Genomic DNA, 20,415 nt, shown 5'->3' with positions numbered 1-20,415 from the left:
ACAAAAGAGAAGATGAGCCCATACAGTTAAAGATATTCACGCATCCACATCGGTAGGGGAACGAAAAAGAAGATTGTGGCTTGATTTGGTGGTTTGAAAAGTGGGTAAAATAACAAGACTGGAGATTTCAACGGGATTGTTTTATTTAAAATCAATTCTCCCACCGCTTAGAAAGCGCACATGCTCGTCGGCTATAAAAGGGAGCAATTCTCACTTGAACAGGAGAGGCCACAAAATTTTAATAAAGGCCATTTGAGGGGATTCTACACGAACGGCTTAGAAAACTTGGAGAAAAACGACGTGAGTTTGGGACGGAGTTCGAAGGTTTTCCCTCAAGGGTCGAAACCCTCCTCCGTTCGAAGCTCATCAATGCGCTAATCCTCCTTTGTCGCAAGCTCCCCCGCGCTCTAATTCTCTTTCGCCGACCTGCTGTTGCCATCGCTATTCTGTTGTCGCCCGACATAACCCCGTCGACGTCCACCGCTGTCCCACCGTCACGCGTCACAGCTCCATCAAAGTTCGTTACTGCTGCTTATTGTTTCATCTTCATTCCAGCACTGTTTCATCGCTTTCCAGTGCTGTCCCAGTTGTTGTTCACGCAAGATTTGGTGGCTGTTTAAGGCTGGCTTCGAAGGTTTGTTCGAGCAAGCTCATGCGACTGTTTAAAGACAAATTTTGCTGCTGTCCTGGGAAGTTTTACTGCTGTTTGGCACAGAAACAGTGCAGTTTTTGGGCTAATGTTCAGTGCAGATTTTTGGGCATCGCTTAGAGTGATAATTATATTATTCGGCGCAAAGTGCTCGTCATTTCGGGATTGTTTAGGCACAAGTTCAGCTGTTGTCCAGGGGCCTTTTTACCGCTGTTTGAAGTCCAAAACGACTCTTCTTTGGACGTGTTTCATTGGTGGTGCTGTCCGCCGATCTCGAGCCTTGGTAGTGCGCCTCTCCGTTGATTACGATCAGAAAGCCACCTCGATCCATTGAAGATTCGAATACAAGAAACAAAATCTGAAATATTTCAGATTAGGTAAATTCGATTTGCTCAAGTTCGTTTCTTGTTTGAATTTATATGGATTTCGAATGATATTTTGCTTAGGCAAGTTTTTATCTGTTGATATAGCAGTATGTGATAATTGCCTATTTGAATTTTATTGATACCTCAAGCATATTTTTAGATTAGAAAACCGTTTCGAATTAAAGGGCGATTCCCTACCAACAACGTGCAAATTCGGACTAATCTCGACCCCGAGATTTGTCTCAATGGCACGGGGATCGAGATATCTAATCTTAACCACCAGATTTGATTCCTCGATCCAATCTGTTATCTAATTCGAATCGGAAGATATTTTCATAAATGATCATGCATGATTTGATTTGTTAAATAAAAAATAAAAAATAAAAAAATCCATTCCAAACACCAAAAATATCTCATTCATGTAAATTGCATATAGTTTAAAACATTCTATTCGGGTAGATTGAACACATTCATTTTACATATGCACGTTGTTTAGACCTAGTCACATAGCCATTATGTCATTTTCATGTCGCATTGATTAGTCATGTAATATATTTTGCCACGTCATCAAAGTTTGACATGTCATATAGTTGGACATGTCATTTCATCATATTATTTTTTTACGTGTCGTATTATATGTTATGTCATGAATTTGATAAGTCATTGATGCCATGACGCATTCATACGTCATTTAGAATAAGGCTCGTTCATTTTAAATTAGTAGATTAGTCTAGTCTAATATAACACGTCATTTAGATTAAATTCATGTCATTTTTGCATAACATGTAGGTTAGAATTCACGTTGCTTTGCATGTCATTAGGATTCAAAAACTTTAAAATAAAATAAAAAAACCATCATGCATTCATGTCATATTAGAATAATCGTCACTTTTTCATCTCATTAGAATAATTGTGTTCTCACAACACAATTACATTCATGCATTGCATCATTCATTTAAATAAAAAAATAATAATTGCACCTTTGGAACTTTGAATCACAATCCTTGTAAGTTGCCGACTCAGATAATTTTCATTGAAATGAAAGGTACCGAAAGGGCGTTAATAGAAATATTAGCGTAACCAAGTTCCCGAATTCAATGAATTTCTGGTTCGTAAAAATAAAGTATTTCTCCCGATACTTTATTTATGTGTCTAATCAGCCTACCATGAATTGATTAGTGGCGATTCCAAGTTAAATCCTTTTGCTTGTTAATTATTTGAACCATAAGTTGCGAGTTGGTAGAGTTCGGGAGAACTCGAGCTAGGTTAGTTAATTAACCCAATAATCCATTAACCTAGAAACCTGATTTTTTAGGTCGCGACAGTCATGAGAGCAACATTAATACCTTTCATCTTTCGAAAATGAAGAAAAAAAGGTTTTTCACCCACATAGAGGATTTTGCCTTGCTATCACAAAAGCAAAAAGAAATGCCTGATTAAGTTTTAGGTCCACGTTCATTAGCATCCTTTACATGTTGGCTACATGGCCAGAGTTGATAAGCAAATGCTAGGATTGACATCTCTCAAATTATTAATTACCCAATTTGAACCCCTTGAGGCCATGGCACATTGCAGTTTATGTGATATGACCTAAAAGAGATCATTCATTAGATAATTTAGGTTCATTCATTCAAAAAAAAAAAAAAAATGAGAAGATCCCAAATTCTAATGCTACTGAGTCGGAAAATTTACCAAAAAAGTCACAAACCTATTGCAATTGTACTAATTCAGTCTTAAAGAATGTTTTTTTGGCCAATTTAGTCATAAATCTTTTACATTTACGTCAATTTAGTTCATTTGGCCAGCTGGTGCTAATATGGCACTTCCAAGACTGACATGTATTTTTTTCAATAATATTTTCATAACTTTTTATAATTTCTCTCTTTTTTCTTTTCCTTTTCTTTTTTTTTTTTTTAGTTTTTTCCCTAACTCTTAGGGCTCTGGCGAGAATGTCAAGGCCCTCACCGGATCCGGCCAAGCGAGGGCAAAATGGCCCTTCTCGACCTCGGCTAGGATGTCACAGCCCTCACCCGGACTAGGTGAGGGTTGATCGACGACCCTCACCGGGCTCAAATGTTGGAAAAAAAAAGCTAAAGAAAAGAAAAAATAGTAAAAACTCAAAATTGATAAAATATTATTTGAAAAATTTCACATCCGCCCTAGCCAATGAAATGGACTGAAAAAAGTTTTAGGACTGAATTGACACAATTACAATAGGTTTAGGACTTTTGTGATAATCCTCCCACTATTAGTCCAATCAAAGGAGGAAGAGTTAAATAAGAGGCATGGGAATAGAAACATTACGATCTACCTCAAAATTAACCGGTACGTCTTGACATCTTCAGTTTATCTCCCAAGAGATTATTACACATTATCTGATAAGCTAGGGAGTTTTATTCATCTATGGCGTTGAGAAACGTTGGTACTAAGTCAAATAAAAATCATTAGAATTTTGACGGGTTGAATTCATAATTAGTATACGATACTCCTCAATATAGGATAGGGAAAAGTATAAAAAAAATTCTAAACTCATTGTATTAGTGCCAATTTAGTCCTTAACCTTTTACATTTGCATTAATTCAATCCATCTGGCTATTAGTTAGCAGAAAATTGCTAATGTGGATGCCGGTGTCTTACTAGGTACAGTTGACGCCGATGTGGATATTTTTAATAATTTTTTTTTCTTTTTTTTTTCTTTACATTTATGGCCTTAACGCCGGCAAGGATCACTAGGCACCCCTCACTGGCCACTAGGAGAGGGTTTGCAAGCCTTGCTATGGTACCCTCACCCATATCTAGTGAGGACCGTGACACCCTTGCCAAATCTGGGCTAGGCGAGGGCGTTGCGACCCTCGCTTGATATGGGTGAGGCCACAACACCCAAATCCGGTGGGGGCATTGCTGCGCGAGGGTCGCAACACCCTTTCCCGGTGCCAGTGAGGGCGTCTTGACCTCGCCCGTGGCCGGCGACCTTTGCCGATCCTCAAACCCAAAAAAAAATAATAATAATAATAAAGAAAGAAAAGACCAAAAAATTATTAAATAATGTTGAAAATGCTCACGTCAACGCCGACCGTGTCATGTAAAATGGTCAACGTCCATGTCAGCAATTCTTGGCCAAAAATTATCCGATGGACGAATTGTCACAAATGTAAAAGGTTTAGACTTACATTGGTTAAATTAAAAAGTTTAGAACTGAATTGGTATCAATGCAATAAGTTTAAAACTTCTTTAGTGCTTTTTCCACATACCATACAACATTACAATAGATCATTGTAATTATATACAAAAATGAGATAACACGCCATATAGTTCAAATCTATGATTTTACAATAATTTGTTATAATCTAATATAAAAGAACTGCAAGAAACAAAAAGAAATAAAATAGAGAGATTGTACATACTATTAAATCAATCCAACTTTTTTTTGTACTTCTGAAAATTGCTCAAAAATAACTTCTGAAACAAAAAATTGCTTGAGAAGCAGAAAAATGAAATTATGTAACCAAACGGATTTTCGTTTCAAAAGTTGTGTTATCAAATGGATTCCCGCTTCAGAAGTGTTACCATGCGAGCCTAGTATCCTTTACTTACATGTTGGCTGCATGGCCGGAGATGTCAATCCAAGAGTTGATCGGCCAATGCTTGGATTGACATCTCTCAATACACCATACATCACTACAATAAATCATCGTGATTTTATACGAAGATGTCGTAACATATTCTACAGTTCAAATCTTTTGTTTTACAACATCACAATTATTTGTTGTAATCAAATATAAAAGAACTGAAGAAGAAGAAGAAGAAGAAGAAGAAAGAGATTGTACAGAATATTGAAGAATTGATTCCTGCTCAGACTTTGAAGATTATCTACAGAAACAGGTTCCCTCATAGTCATGCATGAATTCATACTTCTTGTAGCTCAATCTTTGAACTGGTGCAAAGGAACTTCCTCTGCATGGGGAGAAATGTCTGCTGAAAATGGAAATGGTGAGTAAAGGGTCAAGCCTTTGAGTTTGATATGACACAGAGTTTTATTTATTTATTTATTTATTGCATTTTGAGGAATTCCAAGCTTGAAAAGAGACAAATCAATCGGTGCTGATATCTTCTTTTCTCGGGGACAAAATCTTTTAAGAACAGCGGAATTGACCATCAAAATGAGACCATGCACATGCATGCATGCACACACTGCCACTGCATTGATGAACTTGTCTTATGAGATTGAGGGTGACTCAAACCCTTGTCTTCAAATGTTGGATCCAATTCCGTGTACATGTACATTTTAGGCACTGTTAAAAAGTCTAACTCAAAAGTTTAAGTCCCATAGTCAAGCGACATGGGATATTTCAATACACCCTATAACGTGCAAGTCTAATTAAGAATAACACGTCGAATTTGACGAATGGGATGAACGCACACGTATTGAGTCGAAGATGATTGATGCATGCCCTGACTTTGAAATAATGGAAAAATTGCACCACAATTTCCAAACTCACGTACGGATTGCCAAAAAAAAGTTTGGTTCATTCTTGTTCTAAACTTGTAATCAAGTCTTAAACATTTCAATTGATTTAATTAACACCTAAACTTTTACTGAAAAAACAATTAGCCCTAAAACTTATGTGCAAACTGCAGTTGATGGATCCCATGTTTTGTGACTAACCCTTAGAATATTTTAGGCACTCTAGATTAAATTTTTTTTGACGAGATTTAGAACTTTCATTGCATTAACTCGTCCCTATGAAGGGGCTCTTTCATTTGGATTGGAAAAAGTGACAATTTCAGTTTCAATGCAAGCCTAAGTCACCATCAAGGCTGCTCGTGCAAAGTGACATCCTACCCGACAGACAAATCTCAACCCACCAGAGGAGCTGCTTGGACACATTTGGATGAGTGCTAATGAAGAAATGAGAGATCAATTTTTTGAATGATAAGAAGAATGCACCCACTAGATTAACATTGTGATTCAACACCTAGATTGTTAGATCTATTATGCACTTGAATCCCCAAAGATGAATTGTCTTGGGCTCGTTGTAAGCTGGTATAAGCAGGTATAAGCTGGCATAAGCTGCTTAGCTTCGGTGGGCCTATAACGGGTTTGCCAAACGCTTTCAAAAGTTGCGACATCCCTTTCACACGGACGAAGCCATTGGGAGAAAACTATACCAAACAGCCTATAAGAAAACAAACATCTTTGGCTAGCATATAAGAAAAGAGTGAAGTCTTACTTATGACCTAGAACCGGGTCGCAAATCGAGCTTGTTGGCCACCGATAAGCGCAATATAGAGGTCAGATGGTTTTGCTAAGATCAAGCATTTAGTTTGTTCTCGCTTCTTTTCCTCTGCAAATCGTCTGGTTGATTCAGAGCGAGCAAAGAGATCATGATAAGTTAGATTTCAGACCTTTGTCTATCCACAGAAGATGGAAGTCAGGGCAAGAGAGACAAAGAGGAGATGACACATAATTGCAGCAACCCCATTACCTCCATAACCATTCAAAGCTGGCTTATATGATTGGCACCAGCAAGTGCCCACCAATAATTCCCCATGCAGCTTGCACAAGCCCTAGACTCTTTTTTTCTTTTCTTTTTTTGAACTTAGGAAAAAAGTTCGCTAAAGCAACTAAATCATAAATTTCTCATGAAAGAGCGGATCCTGTCGTTTCACTGAACAGAATCAAAACTTACTAAAGTAGTACTTAAAAATCGATTCGACAGTAATCTTGAAGTTGTGATTTTTTCAATTAGTTTTTTACGTGCAGGTTCTGGATGTATCTTCTTTTATCTGATCTCCTCACTCCTGGAGGATCAAGAGTAGGGGGGGATAGTGCGCAGGACACAGTTTCATCACATGGCCAAGTCTTGGCCATGCACACTTGAAGAGATCACTACCATCCACCGACCTAACCTTACCTTTCCGTATTCCTCCCCACCCCGATTCTTCTTTCGTGATGAACTTAATGGGACGTGGATGATATAGAACAAAGTATTTTGCTCTTCGACATTCGTACACTGACTTTTGCAGAATTGTACGCAATGCGAAGATACTAAAGCATAGGAAGATTTGGCATAGTTATCTGTCATTAGCTTAACGAGATCAGGGCCAGGTTTCAACCCACCTCAGTTGGAATTCGCGTACTCATTTACCATTTCTCTGCTACTTCCAGCGACAAACTCGCCAACAGTGCAGTGATTCAGGTGCCTCGTCGAACAACCAGTGATTCAGGTATTTCAGGTACCTCGTTGACCAACCATATAGCAAGGGGCATGATGGAGCGAGCATGACCGAATTATTTACTTTTTCCATGCTGCAAACATTCGAAACATCAATAGGGACGTCACTCTCGAGTGTCCATAAGGCCCCTACGTCAGCCGGCCATGAAAGAGCCTTTTTGGCCTCATAAGCGAGCTCAAACTTATCAACTGAGAATCTCCCAAGTTCAATCTAGGTATCGCCAAGGTGAGGAACTTGGCCATAAATCACAGTGAGAAATGCTAAACAGGCATGAGTTCTCGCTAGAGTTTTATCAGATGCGTAACACTACACGAATTCTCCATGAGCTAAACTTTGCAACACTCTGCTTCACTTTGCCCTTTGCTCCAAATTAGGACCACGACGCCAAGTAGCGGCGAGCATGAATCTAGCTGTAGTTTCCTCAGCTAAACTTCATTTCTTTCCTTTGCTATGCAATGATCTAATGCAGACCTACTACAATAACCAAAAACTGGGTCAGAACTGGTCATGCGGCTGATCAGTGTACTACTCTTAGGCATCTCTACCTTAATGGCACACGCACCCTCGCAAATTTCCAACTGGCCTAACTCAAAGCAGATTCATATGGATCATACCCACCAAACAGTTCAGCGTAACAATGTGAAGAAAATATTACACTATTTTGTGGTTTGACCAGCCAGGTATCAAAATTCCAACGGAAGCCAACTTAAATTTCATTCCCAATTAGCAACCATAGAGACACAAAGAACGACAATAAGCAGATATCATGTCGATGGACAGTTTGTTGAAACTTATATAGGAATCGTGAACCAACCAAACAAGGTGTGAACTTGCAGAAAGCAAGATACACAGCAATGGATAACTTGAAGGACGAAATGGACCAAATAAGATTTTATATTCCATAGCAAAGAGACAAGCACGACAAGAGAATTAATCTAGTACTCATCAACATTCTAGACATAAATTTATTACAAAAGTCGATGTCACTTAGTCATCAGATTCAACTAGATGACAACCGGATAGTGACTGCCGTCTGGCAATGCACAAGCAATTGGGATGAAGAAAACCCTTATAGAAGAGTGCAATGAAAATTTCCACCAGAATATAGGCTACCATGTTAAGAGGCCCGTGAGATTAAAACCACCAGTCATAAAAGGCCAGGAGCTCAAGGAATTGTGCGCTGGTAAAGAGGCAATGCTCCCAAAGCTTCACGTTCTTCTTTCTCCTTCTTAACCTGCCGAATCTCACATAAGAGATTCTTAGTGATTTGTGCATGTATAGACTGAGAAATAACTAGCTGCCATCATCTAAAACCAAGCAAATCAGAGAAAACCAGCTCCCAAGAATCATCTCAACTATGACTTTAACAGATCATTTGGCAGGTAATTTCATTGAACCAGACAAAAGGGCACGACCCGAGGACAGAAGGGTCACAACAGAGTTCAATTCATACAAACATGCGAAACTTCTACCAACTGCCAAACTCAGCAAGTTACAAAGCAAGAGTTAAAGATTCAAAGTTACATGAGACGGGCCTCAGCTGACTAATTCTACTGGAAGATAACCTCAAGGACCTAAAAACTGGCACAAAGTTATTCCATCTGACGATAATATTATATAGCTAGTGAGACAAGACAAAGTTATTCCATTCGACGATAATATTATATAGCTAGTGAGACAAACTGTACAACACCAGTGTGATGTGCCACTTTCATATCTTTTTTTTTTTTACAGCATAGGTTCACTCTTCAAATCAATAATAGTGATCATTTCATGTCATAGACATATCGAACTTCACAATCACGCTGACAAGATTAAAAGAAAAGTTTTATATGTAACTCATGTCTAAGCCATTACAAAAGCCAGAAGTACTGAAAAGCATACCATCTAACTTCAGAAAGATACATAGATCCTAATATGTAAGAGTTCATAAGATAAATAATCCTTTTACTTTTAATTATAGATTTAATGGAGTAAACGATTGTTAGCATAGCACAAGTCTTAAATATTTATTTTCCCTCGTTTTTAGAGTTCTCTAAGAGTGGGGGTTAGGACCAGATGTTAAGGGTAAGATTAGAAAAACAACAATAATTAAGTTCTCCACAACAGAAAGTTAAACAATTGAATGTTTAGTTGCAAGTATACATATATATTTTTGGTCAAAAAGTTGCAAGTATATTGAGGATCACCAAACGGATGCTTCCCATTATTCAAAACATTGAGCCACCTATTAGTGCTTTGGATTGCCTCTTACTTGATTCCTGAGATTTATATGGTACTCAATTGAAATTACCTTAAAAGCATACCGCAACTTGTCACCACAAATAACTTCTTGTTTTTAAGCTTTCCACCCTTTCACATTGGATAAATTGTCTGATTTCCATATATAATCTACGAGAACTAGTAAATTCACACAACTAAAGACCCACTCCAATCACACAGGCTAATGTAGTAATAACAAGGATTCGTGAAAGGCCCAGTGAGACTCTGAGGCTGCTTAAAAGTTCTCTCTCAATGCAAACGAAGCATGGAGCCAGATCAGCATTCAAAGCAATCTACACATACTTGTCCTATTGGTAACAGAAACTTACAAGAGCAAGCATTTCCTGAAGGTAGCTTCTGAAAGGAGTTTGCATAGCCTGCACGGGTAAGAATGAGATACATTAAGATCTCCATATAATTCTTTTCATAAAAGACGATACAATTTAAGAAGCAATTGCTCAAAACACAAAACTCTTGCTCAAATTTCAGCCGGTGAACAAGCAACACCCAACAACACAGGATACTTTCAAGAAGCGCAAAACGCTTGCATGTGCGCCACCTCTGCAAGTTTTCCATATTCTAACCTGATTTCGTCATCATTGATTTAATCTCTCATTCACTGTCAACAATGTTTGAATCAAACTACCACAATGGGAGACAAAAAAAAAAAATATTGCTCAAGATGCGCCTGATTAAAGACATCATAGCAAGTTGTAAACTTAGACAAGCTTCGAGCACCGGATGACGACAAACCATCTGCAAATGCCAATACCTGAAGATTCTCAGGAAGGTACTCGTGCTTCATGGAGAGGTCCATTGCGCGCTTGAGGCGCTGGTTCCGCGCATCCACAATCTCCCTTGGCAGCCGATTGAGCGCCTCCTTCACGTCCAGATCGTAATAAGGATCGTAAAGATCATCATACCGGAGCCCTATTGTATCAGCAGCACATAATGCATCAAAACATCGGAACTCGACCAAAACAAATCAGAAGCTTGAGCTGACGGCACATTAACCGCCCCTAATTCACACAAAATTCGTCAGACATGGAACAGGCCACCGGAGACTATCAGAGTAGTTGACCGCTTGACTAGTGGACGCCAATCAACAATTACAACCGCATTCGATCATAAGAATGAACAAAGAAGAAAAAAGCGAAATCAATCCATGTGCAAACGAAAGAACTGATAATTTCCGATTACGCCGAAATGCGAAACGAAAGGGGAAGCGATCGAGGGATCGAGGGATCTACCGTAGTGGCGGAGGCGCTTGGAGATGGATTTCATGTGCTGAGCGGCGAACCAGTTCTTCTTCGGATCCAGAAGCGACTGAAGGAAGGAAGACATCTTCGAGCTCGCTCGGTTTCCCCAAGCTGTTCCCTCTGTGAAGACGATGGATTTCTGGAAGGATCTTCGGAGTGCTCGTCTCATATGCGGGGTTGATTCGTGGGCCTCGGAACGGCTGCACATGGGCTTTTCTGGCCCGGATACGGCTCCGGTCCGATTGCTGACGTGGCACTGCTCGGATTGGGTATGATTAAACCGGATTATTTCTGGCTTATATTATAATTCCCTTAGGCTGCGTTTGGTCGTCGGGATTTCTGGTCGGGATAGGATTGGATAGGATAGGATAAGAAATCTAGGGATTTGGCCATATCCTATCCATCATTTGGTGAACTACGGATTCAAAGTTGGATATTCTCATATCCTATACTATCCTGCATTTGGTAGAAATTGTATATCAATATAAAGGACATATATGCCCTATGTGATGCTCATGAAATATTCCGATCTTATTACTATAAAAATAATGTTCTCATACACAAAAAAAAAAATTGAAAATATACACATTTTATTAGATTTCCAAACCTCTTTGCAAAAAAAATAAATAAAATGAAAATAGAAACAATTGATACAAGAAAGTTAGCTTTTATATGATGGATAAGAGAAATCCTATCCGACCTTATCCTACCCCCTCCCCTAGGATTTTTTTATCCGGGTTATATCCCCCTATATCCGACATTATACTATCCGGAACACCTACCAAACACGGGATAGGATAAAACATATCATATCCCGAGTTTTATACTGACGACCAAACGCAGCCTTAAATTTCACTAACGGAACGCCGGGAGACCGCGCGAGAGAATTCCAGAATCTAGACTCGAATTTCGCCGCTCCTGTCCCGATAATGCCGGTTGGCTCCAAACGATGCACGAATAGGGAGCATGCTTCCTCGATGAACTATCAAGTGCTTTGGCTTCCTATTTTGGTAGTCTTTTGATAGAGAACTATGGCCGCAAACCCACCACGGGCATGGCGCGTTTGGTGAGTTTTGAGCTCTTTGGCCTTAAGGCGTAAGGCGGTCGAAGGTTCAAAACCCTCCCAACGCGTTTCTCGGACTTAAGTGGGGGGCCATTGCTGGTGGGCTGCGAGGCTAGCCTCCCTCCCGGTATAGTCGGCGTCGGAAAGGGTCTTCGCCGCCCTTCGGGTGGTGGTGAGTTGACCCGATTACGGCTGGCGGATCCTGGATTATCAAAAAAAAAAAAAAACTTATGGCCGCAAGCTCGTTGCTGCGCTATACGTGCACTATAAAAAGACAATTAGAGCCGGCGAAGAGAGCTTGGTCGTCAATGTGGCTAGGTTTTAACACCCTCTTAGCAATGTGATTCTCAAATAATGCGTTGCCGTATCTTATGTGCTCGCCATCCATAGTCGGCCGCTGAACTTCGGCTCGGGATAGGCATCGCCGCCGTTGTCGGATCTATCGTTTTCTCCATTAAAATGTTGTTCAGTACCGTCTCTTGACGAATTCGTCATCTTCAGAAAGGTTTTTCGATTCCAATGAACTTCTTACTTTTTGGTGTCTCAAAGACCGGAGGGACCACATGTTTGTTCACTACTCATTTGGCTCTCGCATGTGAGACAAATTAGCAGAAACATTCTCTGGAAACGCTTCTCAGATATGAGTTCTGTATGCAGGCGATACAACGTACTGCTTGCCACCACTTAATACAGCATTCTGGACAAATTGTAGTTGGCGAATAAGGAGCACCTTACAAGATCTGGCTTATCGGTCTGAGTATCATCAGTGCGAGGCCATTTTGAGAGAACTCAGGCTGAAATAATAGCCGGAACCTAGCACATCAGTAGGAGAGCTTCGCGTGTCCGGCCAAGGAGACTCAACACGGTCGCAGCAATGTGATGCCCAGTGAGACCAGCGAGGGAAAGCTGTTCATTTGGCGACGCGTGCTCTATGTAGGCATCGGGTAAAACAATTGGCCGCCACTGGAGGAACCAAACCTGATCAGTACAGCTTACAGATAGTACCTCACAATTCAATAAATGTTCCTTCTGCATCGGTACTGCACAATATTTATAATGGTCTTGCGTATTGTGGTCAATAGGAGTCATCAAACTAATGGAGGTGAAAATCCCCTCTTAAATCCCCTCTTACTAAAACTATAGAATGTTTGTGCAAATTATGGCCTATACCAGGTATTGAACTCATAAAAACGAGATGATTCACCCTTTTTGTAGTTATTTTCATTTATTCTAGCTTTGAAATCCAAAATAAGATGATGCCAACAGGAACGGTGGGCCAGTCTCTCCTCGAGAAAAGAACCATGACAAGGGCACAATCACAAATACAGAATGATAGAGAGGATGATGCTGTACCTTTATTCTCCCATCAAGCCGTCCATCAAGTGCAATGAACTGCGCAACATGGGACCCGAAACCTCCAATGGACCCTTCCTCAACAGTGACCAGAAAGGCATGATTTTCGCACAGCCCTCTAAGTAACCCTATGTCAAGCGGTTTGCAGAATCTTGCATCTGCAACTGTCACCTCAATTCCGAGCTTTGAAAGAAGGGACCAAGCTTTGACGCAGTTCTGAACCATTGACCCATAACCAAGTAAAGCAACATCTTTACCTTCTGCAAGAATTCTCCCTCTTCCTATCTGTTCTGCAAATACAGAAATTTAACCAAAGCCCTACAATTTGACAACACAACACTTCAAGCTATATATGAAAGCAAATGATTCCATTTATTGCTAAGTATGCATTCGTAGATAATGCACCGTAAGCTGGCACGGATCAACTTGCATTTTACCAAATAGTTCGATTCTTGTTTGCATATTTCGAAAATAGACTTGAGATCTTACATATCCAGACCTACAACTGATATTCAATTAAAATGAATCCTGGAATGGAATTCTAATGAGAATGGATTACAATGATAATCGAGCAAGGAAGGTATGGACTTTATATCTCCTTAAAAACAAGCAGCAAGTGGTGTTCTGCCTCCCTACTGTCAAAAGGAAAACCTTCGGAGAAAATTGGTCAAGGAAATTCCATGAAGCAAAGGAAAAGTATGAAACACATCATAGAACATTAAAGTAACAATAATTAGAACCATTTACATTTTCCTTTTCTTTTCGGAATTTAAGCAAACTCCTCAGTTTCAGAGAATGGAGATACAACCGTTCAAAACAATATCACCTGGGAGTAACACTGCTGAAGCATTACCTCAATGGGGATCCCAGGACTGAGACACTTGTCTGTCTGAACAATTGCACCCCGTGGATACCGGAAGCAAATTGGACGATCATCAACCATGGCAGCAGTTTCTACCATGTCCACTAACTCATCTTCATCAGATGGTGCCATGACAATCATGTTGGGCAAACATGACATGAACGTTATATCAAAAGCCCCACACTGCACAGGGCCATTAGATCCTACTAAGCCTGCACTCGTAATGACAAAACGGACAGGAATTCTTTGCCGATCAACATCATGGACCACCTAAGGCCACAAATTATCGATAAGGAAATCTGTCTAAAGTTATCATGACCTTAAATATACAGCTGAAAAGGTATGAACCTGATCAAATGCTCTCTGAAGAAATGCAGATGGGATCACACAAAATGGCTTTAATCCTCCACATGATAAACCCGCTGAAAATGTAACCGCATGTTGCTCAGCCATTCCCACATCAAAAAACTTGTCGGGAAACTTTTCGCGAAACAACTGAAGCGATGGTTCCACCTCCACTCCCCCGTGAACCATCACAACATCTTTATCACTCTCTGCCTTCCTAGCCAGTGCCTCCACAAAACAATCACTATATGTCCTGGGTTGATAATTAGATTCCACCAAATCATAACAGCTTGAACCTGAAGAGCACCACGAACACAAACCACATATGTTAAGCATCACTCTAGGACAGTTAGAGCATACGGGAACTTTCTTCTATTAGAATACGGTGCAGTCAGCTCTGGTGTTTTGGTTGGAAGACAGCAGCATTTGGGGAAAACTTACACATCTTCATCCTAGTTGCATATTCTAATACCGTAATTATGTAATAGGTGAGAGTAAGAAACTAAGAGGGCTATAGGACAGAATTAGATTCGGATGAAGCAAAATCTGAGAATGACTAAACAAAAAATATGTAATAATAGGCTAAAAAAGTCAGATAGACATCATGGGACATCCGGACCACATGTCAAAGCCAAACAGAAGCAGATTTGACTATCAGCTCATCAGCATTATAATGATTTGTATGGTTGTCTCTCATGAGTGATGAAAATAATCATCACAGGCAGCCATTTTACTGCCCAAAATCTGATTTTTGAACATATGCATTGAATCAAATGAAAGGGAATGACAAGCTAACTATACAAACAGCAAACATTTCAAATTTCAAGCAAAATCCTCATGCTGGCCCTGGGTTTAGAATTCATTTCTCCTTATGTAATTAGTTGGAAACTACATGAGAATGAATGGAACTCGACAATCATTAAATAAAATATGCAGCTACACAAAAGACAAATGTGGGAAATTATACCATGAAGCACAAGACCGTATATTAACCAAAGAGAGCTAGTTGATGCGTTTGGCTGCTTTACAAGTCAATGAGCTTTCAACTGAAAAACATAAAGCACAGAATTCCTAATGATATCTGACATACCTTCACCTACATTCTCGCCAATCTCACTCTGCTGACTTCGTTTAATCCCTTGATTTTCATCTGTTACAACATGAATCAGAACAGGACCCATTGAATTAAGTGACGCCACTTCTTGGAGAACACAAACCAAGTCCTCAATGTTATGGCCATCAACAGGGCCAATATAGTACAAGCCAAGCTCTTCAAAAAGAGTCGAACCGGGTGGACCCATCATACCACGAGCAAATTCATCGACTTTGGCTGCCCATTCATGCATGCCCCTGCCAATTTTTTTAGTAACACCCTGGAAAAAGAAGAAAACTGCATGTTAAATAAGGGCATGGACGGTTGACACTATTGTACACTACCGGCTCAGTTAACGCTAGTAAAAATCTGGTTAGAGGGAAAAGCACCAACAATTTAGTGTTTTTCCTTTTTAAACTAAATAATAATAATATTCAAGGTTTTTTTAGGGTTTCTCTTCATTTCTCTTTCGAGTAAGTGCACTAGAAGTCTTAAAACTTGTCATGGAAAGGCAATTGAATCCTAAAACTTTCAAAATATGTAATCAAGTCCTAAAACTTGTCGAATTGATAAGGTATCTCCATTAGCTTCGTCCAATTAGAGTAACGAAAAATGTGGACTTGGTTTTTCCTAACATATTTCCAAGACACACAGTGTTGATGTGGGGCCAAAAAAAAAAAAGAGCCAAAGGTAAAACAAAACAAAAAAAAAAGAGAAAAAATAAGAATAAATCAGAACCGGGATACAAAGACATCACAGAGAGAGGGTTGTTTCAAAGAGTGGGGCAACTTCATCAGCGAGGGCCAGCAGCCCTCACACAGCATTGGTGCCACTGCGCAAAGTTCAGCCAACCCTCGCATGAAAAAAGAAGGAACTTAAACATTCCACCAGCTACAACATTTATCTTTTTTTCCTTTTTGCCAATAGTAAAAAAGCTACAACACTTTTTCACTTCAAGCATGAGCGCATTCCTGAGTTTTCTTCTCCTCCTTAATTAAACAGGTTTGGTTTGGAATGCACAATCTAAAACTTGTGGCTATGGCATCCTTGATTTCTGCACAGAATGCAATTTCTGCAAGCTCTCATGCTAACCCATCCAAAATTAAGGTCTCAACTTCTGCGACTTCAATGCTTTGTTCTTCTTTAACCACTCCTTTCTATTCATTCTCAAGAATCCACTCGCCAGAGCAACATAGTTTGAGTTTGTGTGGTCGCCACAGACTTCGCCTCAGAAATTAGTCCCAACATCAACAAGGTTCTCGGTCATGTTTGCATTCTCACTGCCTCTTGTCAGCCTGAAGGGTAAACCAACCCACAGGTGGTGGCAGCGAGCGGTGACGCCCAGTAAGCCAGGCTTGTAGCCCTTGCCTGCTTGCAATGAGGGCGAATGGCCCCTGCCTATGCCAGGCAAGGATTGTTGGCCCCTGCCAAGACAGTTTGCTGGCCATAGCCAAAAAAGTGGGGTGTGGCGGCACTGTCCCCTTAATCCACCCCAGGAATCAACACTTCAGTTTGTTTTTAGCACGAATTTTGTCTTTTATATTTTCAAGCCTTTATAAGCCTTTTTCTATATAATTTTTGAAGCTCTTTCTCTAAAGTGTCACCATATCAGTGCTGTGTGCCTTGAAAATGATGCTGCATTAGCATTTTCCATCATTCAAGTTAGACAGAGTTAAGAGTGGTACTCGATTGCATCAACTAGACAAGTTTTAGGACTAGATTGCATTTATTGAAAGTTTTAGGACTCAAATACACTTTTGCAACAAGCTTTCGGACGTCTAGTGCAATTATCCCTTTCCCTCCTACATGACTTCTATCATAGTTGTTACATTGCACTTCACAGAGACTAAAGAGACGACAACTCGAGAATCTAGTTCAATAGGAAATAGTTTGGCTTGTACTCTACTTTGAGTCTTATAAAATGATAATTCAAAACTTCAAATTGTAAATATAAAATTAGGATGACAGCATATTCCCTTATACTATGATGAAGAGCACCTAATCGCAAACACTTTTGAGAGATATTCTCTATAAACACCACAATGACATTAATCAAAACATTTTCTATTAACTGGAGTTAACTCCATGATTCTTACAGACATTGTGCTCCGTTTAGGACAAAATCCTTCGTAAAAATCACTAATCTATTGATCTCTTCTAAGCACAAATGGTACTAAATTTGGAACTTAAAGCACTACTAAGATGACCCTAAAACGACAAACTACTGGAATTATCCATCTACCATCATGCCCTACAAAAATAAAGGGGGTTGTGTGGTAACTTTAAAGGTTGCTCACTTCTACAGAAGAAGCCTTTATGATTAACATCCCAAATCCAACAAAAGTAGCTTAAGTGTCATATTTCCGTTACAATAAACAAGCTATAGTGAGGACAAACAAACGATAGTCAGGAGCGAGGAGGATATGCTATTTTAGCGATTGAATCATGATCTAGCTATTTCTCAAAGTCCGCAACATGTTTTTGTTGTTTAACATGTGCATCGTCAATCTGTAAAAGATTTCAAGTCCCTATTCATGACCTAAAAGCTGCCATTAAAATAGTTCTATCCACATAAACTGCATACCTTGGCAACTTCTCTAAACTTCCGGAAAGATTTGCTTGACTGGAGCTTACTTAGAGTACTAGAGAGAGCATTGATAGATCTCTTCGGGCCCTCTTCAACCTTTGGGTGCAAAGAATGACGACTATCATTCAAGATAACTATCATATCAGAGTCCAAGTAGCCTGCATTGCTCATTGCCTCGTACACCTGGCCAGCCATTGTAGTTACATTGCTTATGACTGTCATAATTCGTTCACGTTTTCCCTTCATATCCCGTGCAACCGCCATGCCTAAAATGATTTAATGTATCACTTAAGCTTCCTTCTCATTAGTGGACATAGAACAGCATGCACGAGTGCCTACATGCATGTGATCAAAAGCTAGGTTATAGAACCAACATGTCACGTGAGAATTGATTGTGAGAGACATTACCTAAACCTGCAGAAATGCTGCTGCATCCATGTCCCGCACCAAAAGGATCATACTCGCTTTCAGATCGAGAAGTGAAACCAGACAAACCGCCCTTTTGTCTCAAAGTGTTCATGAGGGATCTCCTTCCAGTAAGCATTTTATGCGCATATGTCTGCCAAGTAACCAGGATAAACAATTCAAGTACTTTGAATGTGCAATCGTGCAATTGTTCTCAATAATGTTAAGGATCAGAACAGCACATAAACATGTGTTGATTGCTAACCATTACTCACTTGTTCCCCAACATCCCACAAAATTTTGTCCGCAGGAGCATGAAAAACGTGATGTATTGCCACTGTCAGCTCAACGACTGCCAGACTAGCCTTCGAAGGTTTTTGTGCTTTTCTTAATATTGAGGATAATTCTAAACGGATTTCATCAGCTAACTGTCGCAGCTCCTGCCAAACTAATTATTAGTTGATAGAGGTGAGATTAGCTTGAGCAGGAGCACATGTAAACCAGATAGAGGAAATGAACAAACCTTTGTAGACAGGTTCTTCACATTGGTAGGGCTCTCAATATTATCGAGCATGGGGGTTGCTACTTTCTCATAGAAGAAATCATCACTATCGGGCAAAGAATTGATTTGACTAGAAACATTCTGCATCGAGAAAGCTCAACAATCATAAACCCCACAGTAACAATTGTCGAGATCATTCTAGACACGTATAGTGTTGAACAGTTTTCGCTCTATCATTTTTTGAAAAATCCACAGTGAATAGTTCACAAATATGATGAGGATCAAGAACAAATAGTCAAAATGAGAATGAACACTGTCAGGCGGCAACGCAGAGGAGCAATAGTGCTGTACAATCTATAAAGTGTTTGCCAGAAACCATGGATTGCTAGAAACCATGGACAAGAACATCGCTCAAATGGTGTTTTTTTCCCAACATCAGCCATAATTAACTACTAGCACTGGCCCAATCTGCTAATGCAGATCAGTAGGCACCCAGTGCATCAAGCCCCACTTCACAAACACGCAACACATGTACTTCCAACAATGAGCAAGAGATGCAACTACCGTATATAACTTTTCCAGACGGGTTAGTTTGCTCTTTCAATGGTGAGTAATTACTGCACGAGGTAGGCAAACAGTCCACATGACAACATGACCTCCGAAAACAGAAGAATACAACTACAAGATCAATGCCTTTTCAGCGAGCGAACGAACGTTTCACGCGCACAAAACAACCACTGAAACGAGCGGAATGTCCTCGCCGTTACCTTCGAGCGAGTCGCGACGGAAGCAGAAGGGATTTTGCAAACCTCCGCACTCGGCGGGAAGTGAAAGCTCCAAGACTCCAACTTGCTGAACCCCGAGAATGCGGGCCGTTCATGGCGATTGCCCCGGGCTCCGAACGCGGAGAAGCGAGCCGAAGCAGTCGCCATCCGCGAGAAAAATCACGGTCGCCGGCCGTCCCCAGCTAGAAGGACTTCCCCCCCGACGAACGAGGTCGGCCTCATTGATGGAGCACGGGCTCGGAGCTCGGGAGCCGGAACATTGCAGAACGCCGCCGCGATTGAAGAGCGCGAGGACGGCGAGGAATCGGGGATTCACGACTCTCCGAGACTTGAAGACGAAGTTGAATTTGAGAGCAGAAGAATCAGAGAGAGAGAGACGAATGGAGCATAGCTGGGGAATCCGGAGTCCGGACTCGGGACAGTTGGAGAGAAAATGTTCCCCCTTGTCTTTTTTTTTCCCTTTGTTTTTGTTTTATCGTTTGTCGCTTAGTAATCATACTTAACTAAAAATAATTTATTTGTCGCTTATTAATCATACTTAACGAAAAATAATTTATTTTTAATATAATAATAACATATGACACGAAATAAATAAGGTTAATACCACGAAAAATCCAAATTGATACACAATTTACTTCAAATTATTTT

The 20,415-nt window shown here is 40.1% G+C and overlaps 2 protein-coding genes across 9 annotated transcripts; both read right to left on the bottom strand.

Annotated features, from left to right (window-relative positions):
* Positions 1-8,127: 8,127 nt before the first annotated feature.
* Positions 8,128-10,924, bottom strand: LOC115743473 (cytochrome b-c1 complex subunit 7-2, mitochondrial). 2 transcript variants are annotated; one of them, XM_030678263.2, is made up of 5 exons: positions 10,764-10,924; positions 10,286-10,443; positions 9,843-9,890; positions 8,411-8,485; positions 8,128-8,378 (listed from the first exon to the last, which is right to left on the bottom strand). In XM_030678263.2, exons 1-4 carry the CDS (start codon positions 10,855-10,857, stop codon positions 8,417-8,419), a joined length of 369 nt encoding a protein of 122 aa, XP_030534123.1. In that variant the 5' UTR covers positions 10,858-10,924; the 3' UTR covers positions 8,128-8,378; positions 8,411-8,416. The 2 variants fall into 2 exon arrangements, with proteins under 2 accessions (XP_030534123.1, XP_030534122.1); XM_030678262.2 differs by having other exon boundaries at positions 8,128-8,485.
* A 1,477-nt stretch (positions 10,925-12,401) lies between these two features.
* On the bottom strand, positions 12,402-20,138 carry LOC115743469 (probable 1-deoxy-D-xylulose-5-phosphate synthase, chloroplastic). 7 transcript variants are annotated; one of them, XM_030678257.1, is made up of 10 exons: positions 19,750-20,138; positions 19,004-19,123; positions 18,756-18,920; positions 18,484-18,634; positions 18,073-18,341; positions 15,486-15,768; positions 14,399-14,691; positions 14,042-14,320; positions 13,189-13,473; positions 12,402-12,864 (listed from the first exon to the last, which is right to left on the bottom strand). In XM_030678257.1, exons 1-10 carry the CDS (start codon positions 19,912-19,914, stop codon positions 12,649-12,651), a joined length of 2,226 nt encoding a protein of 741 aa, XP_030534117.1. In that variant the 5' UTR covers positions 19,915-20,138; the 3' UTR covers positions 12,402-12,648. The 7 variants fall into 7 exon arrangements, with proteins under 7 accessions (XP_030534117.1, XP_030534118.1, XP_048132973.1 ...); XM_030678258.1 differs by having other exon boundaries at positions 12,402-12,798; XM_048277016.1 differs by having other exon boundaries at positions 18,756-18,908.
* Between the last annotated feature and the right edge of the window lie 277 nt (positions 20,139-20,415).

The sequence above is a fragment of the Rhodamnia argentea genome, chromosome 4, assembly GCF_020921035.1.
Source record: "Rhodamnia argentea isolate NSW1041297 chromosome 4, ASM2092103v1, whole genome shotgun sequence".
Classification (NCBI taxonomy): Eukaryota; Viridiplantae; Streptophyta; class Magnoliopsida; order Myrtales; family Myrtaceae; genus Rhodamnia; species Rhodamnia argentea.
Note: the sequence above shows the minus strand (reverse complement) of the source record. Positions and strands in the feature narration are given on the sequence as shown.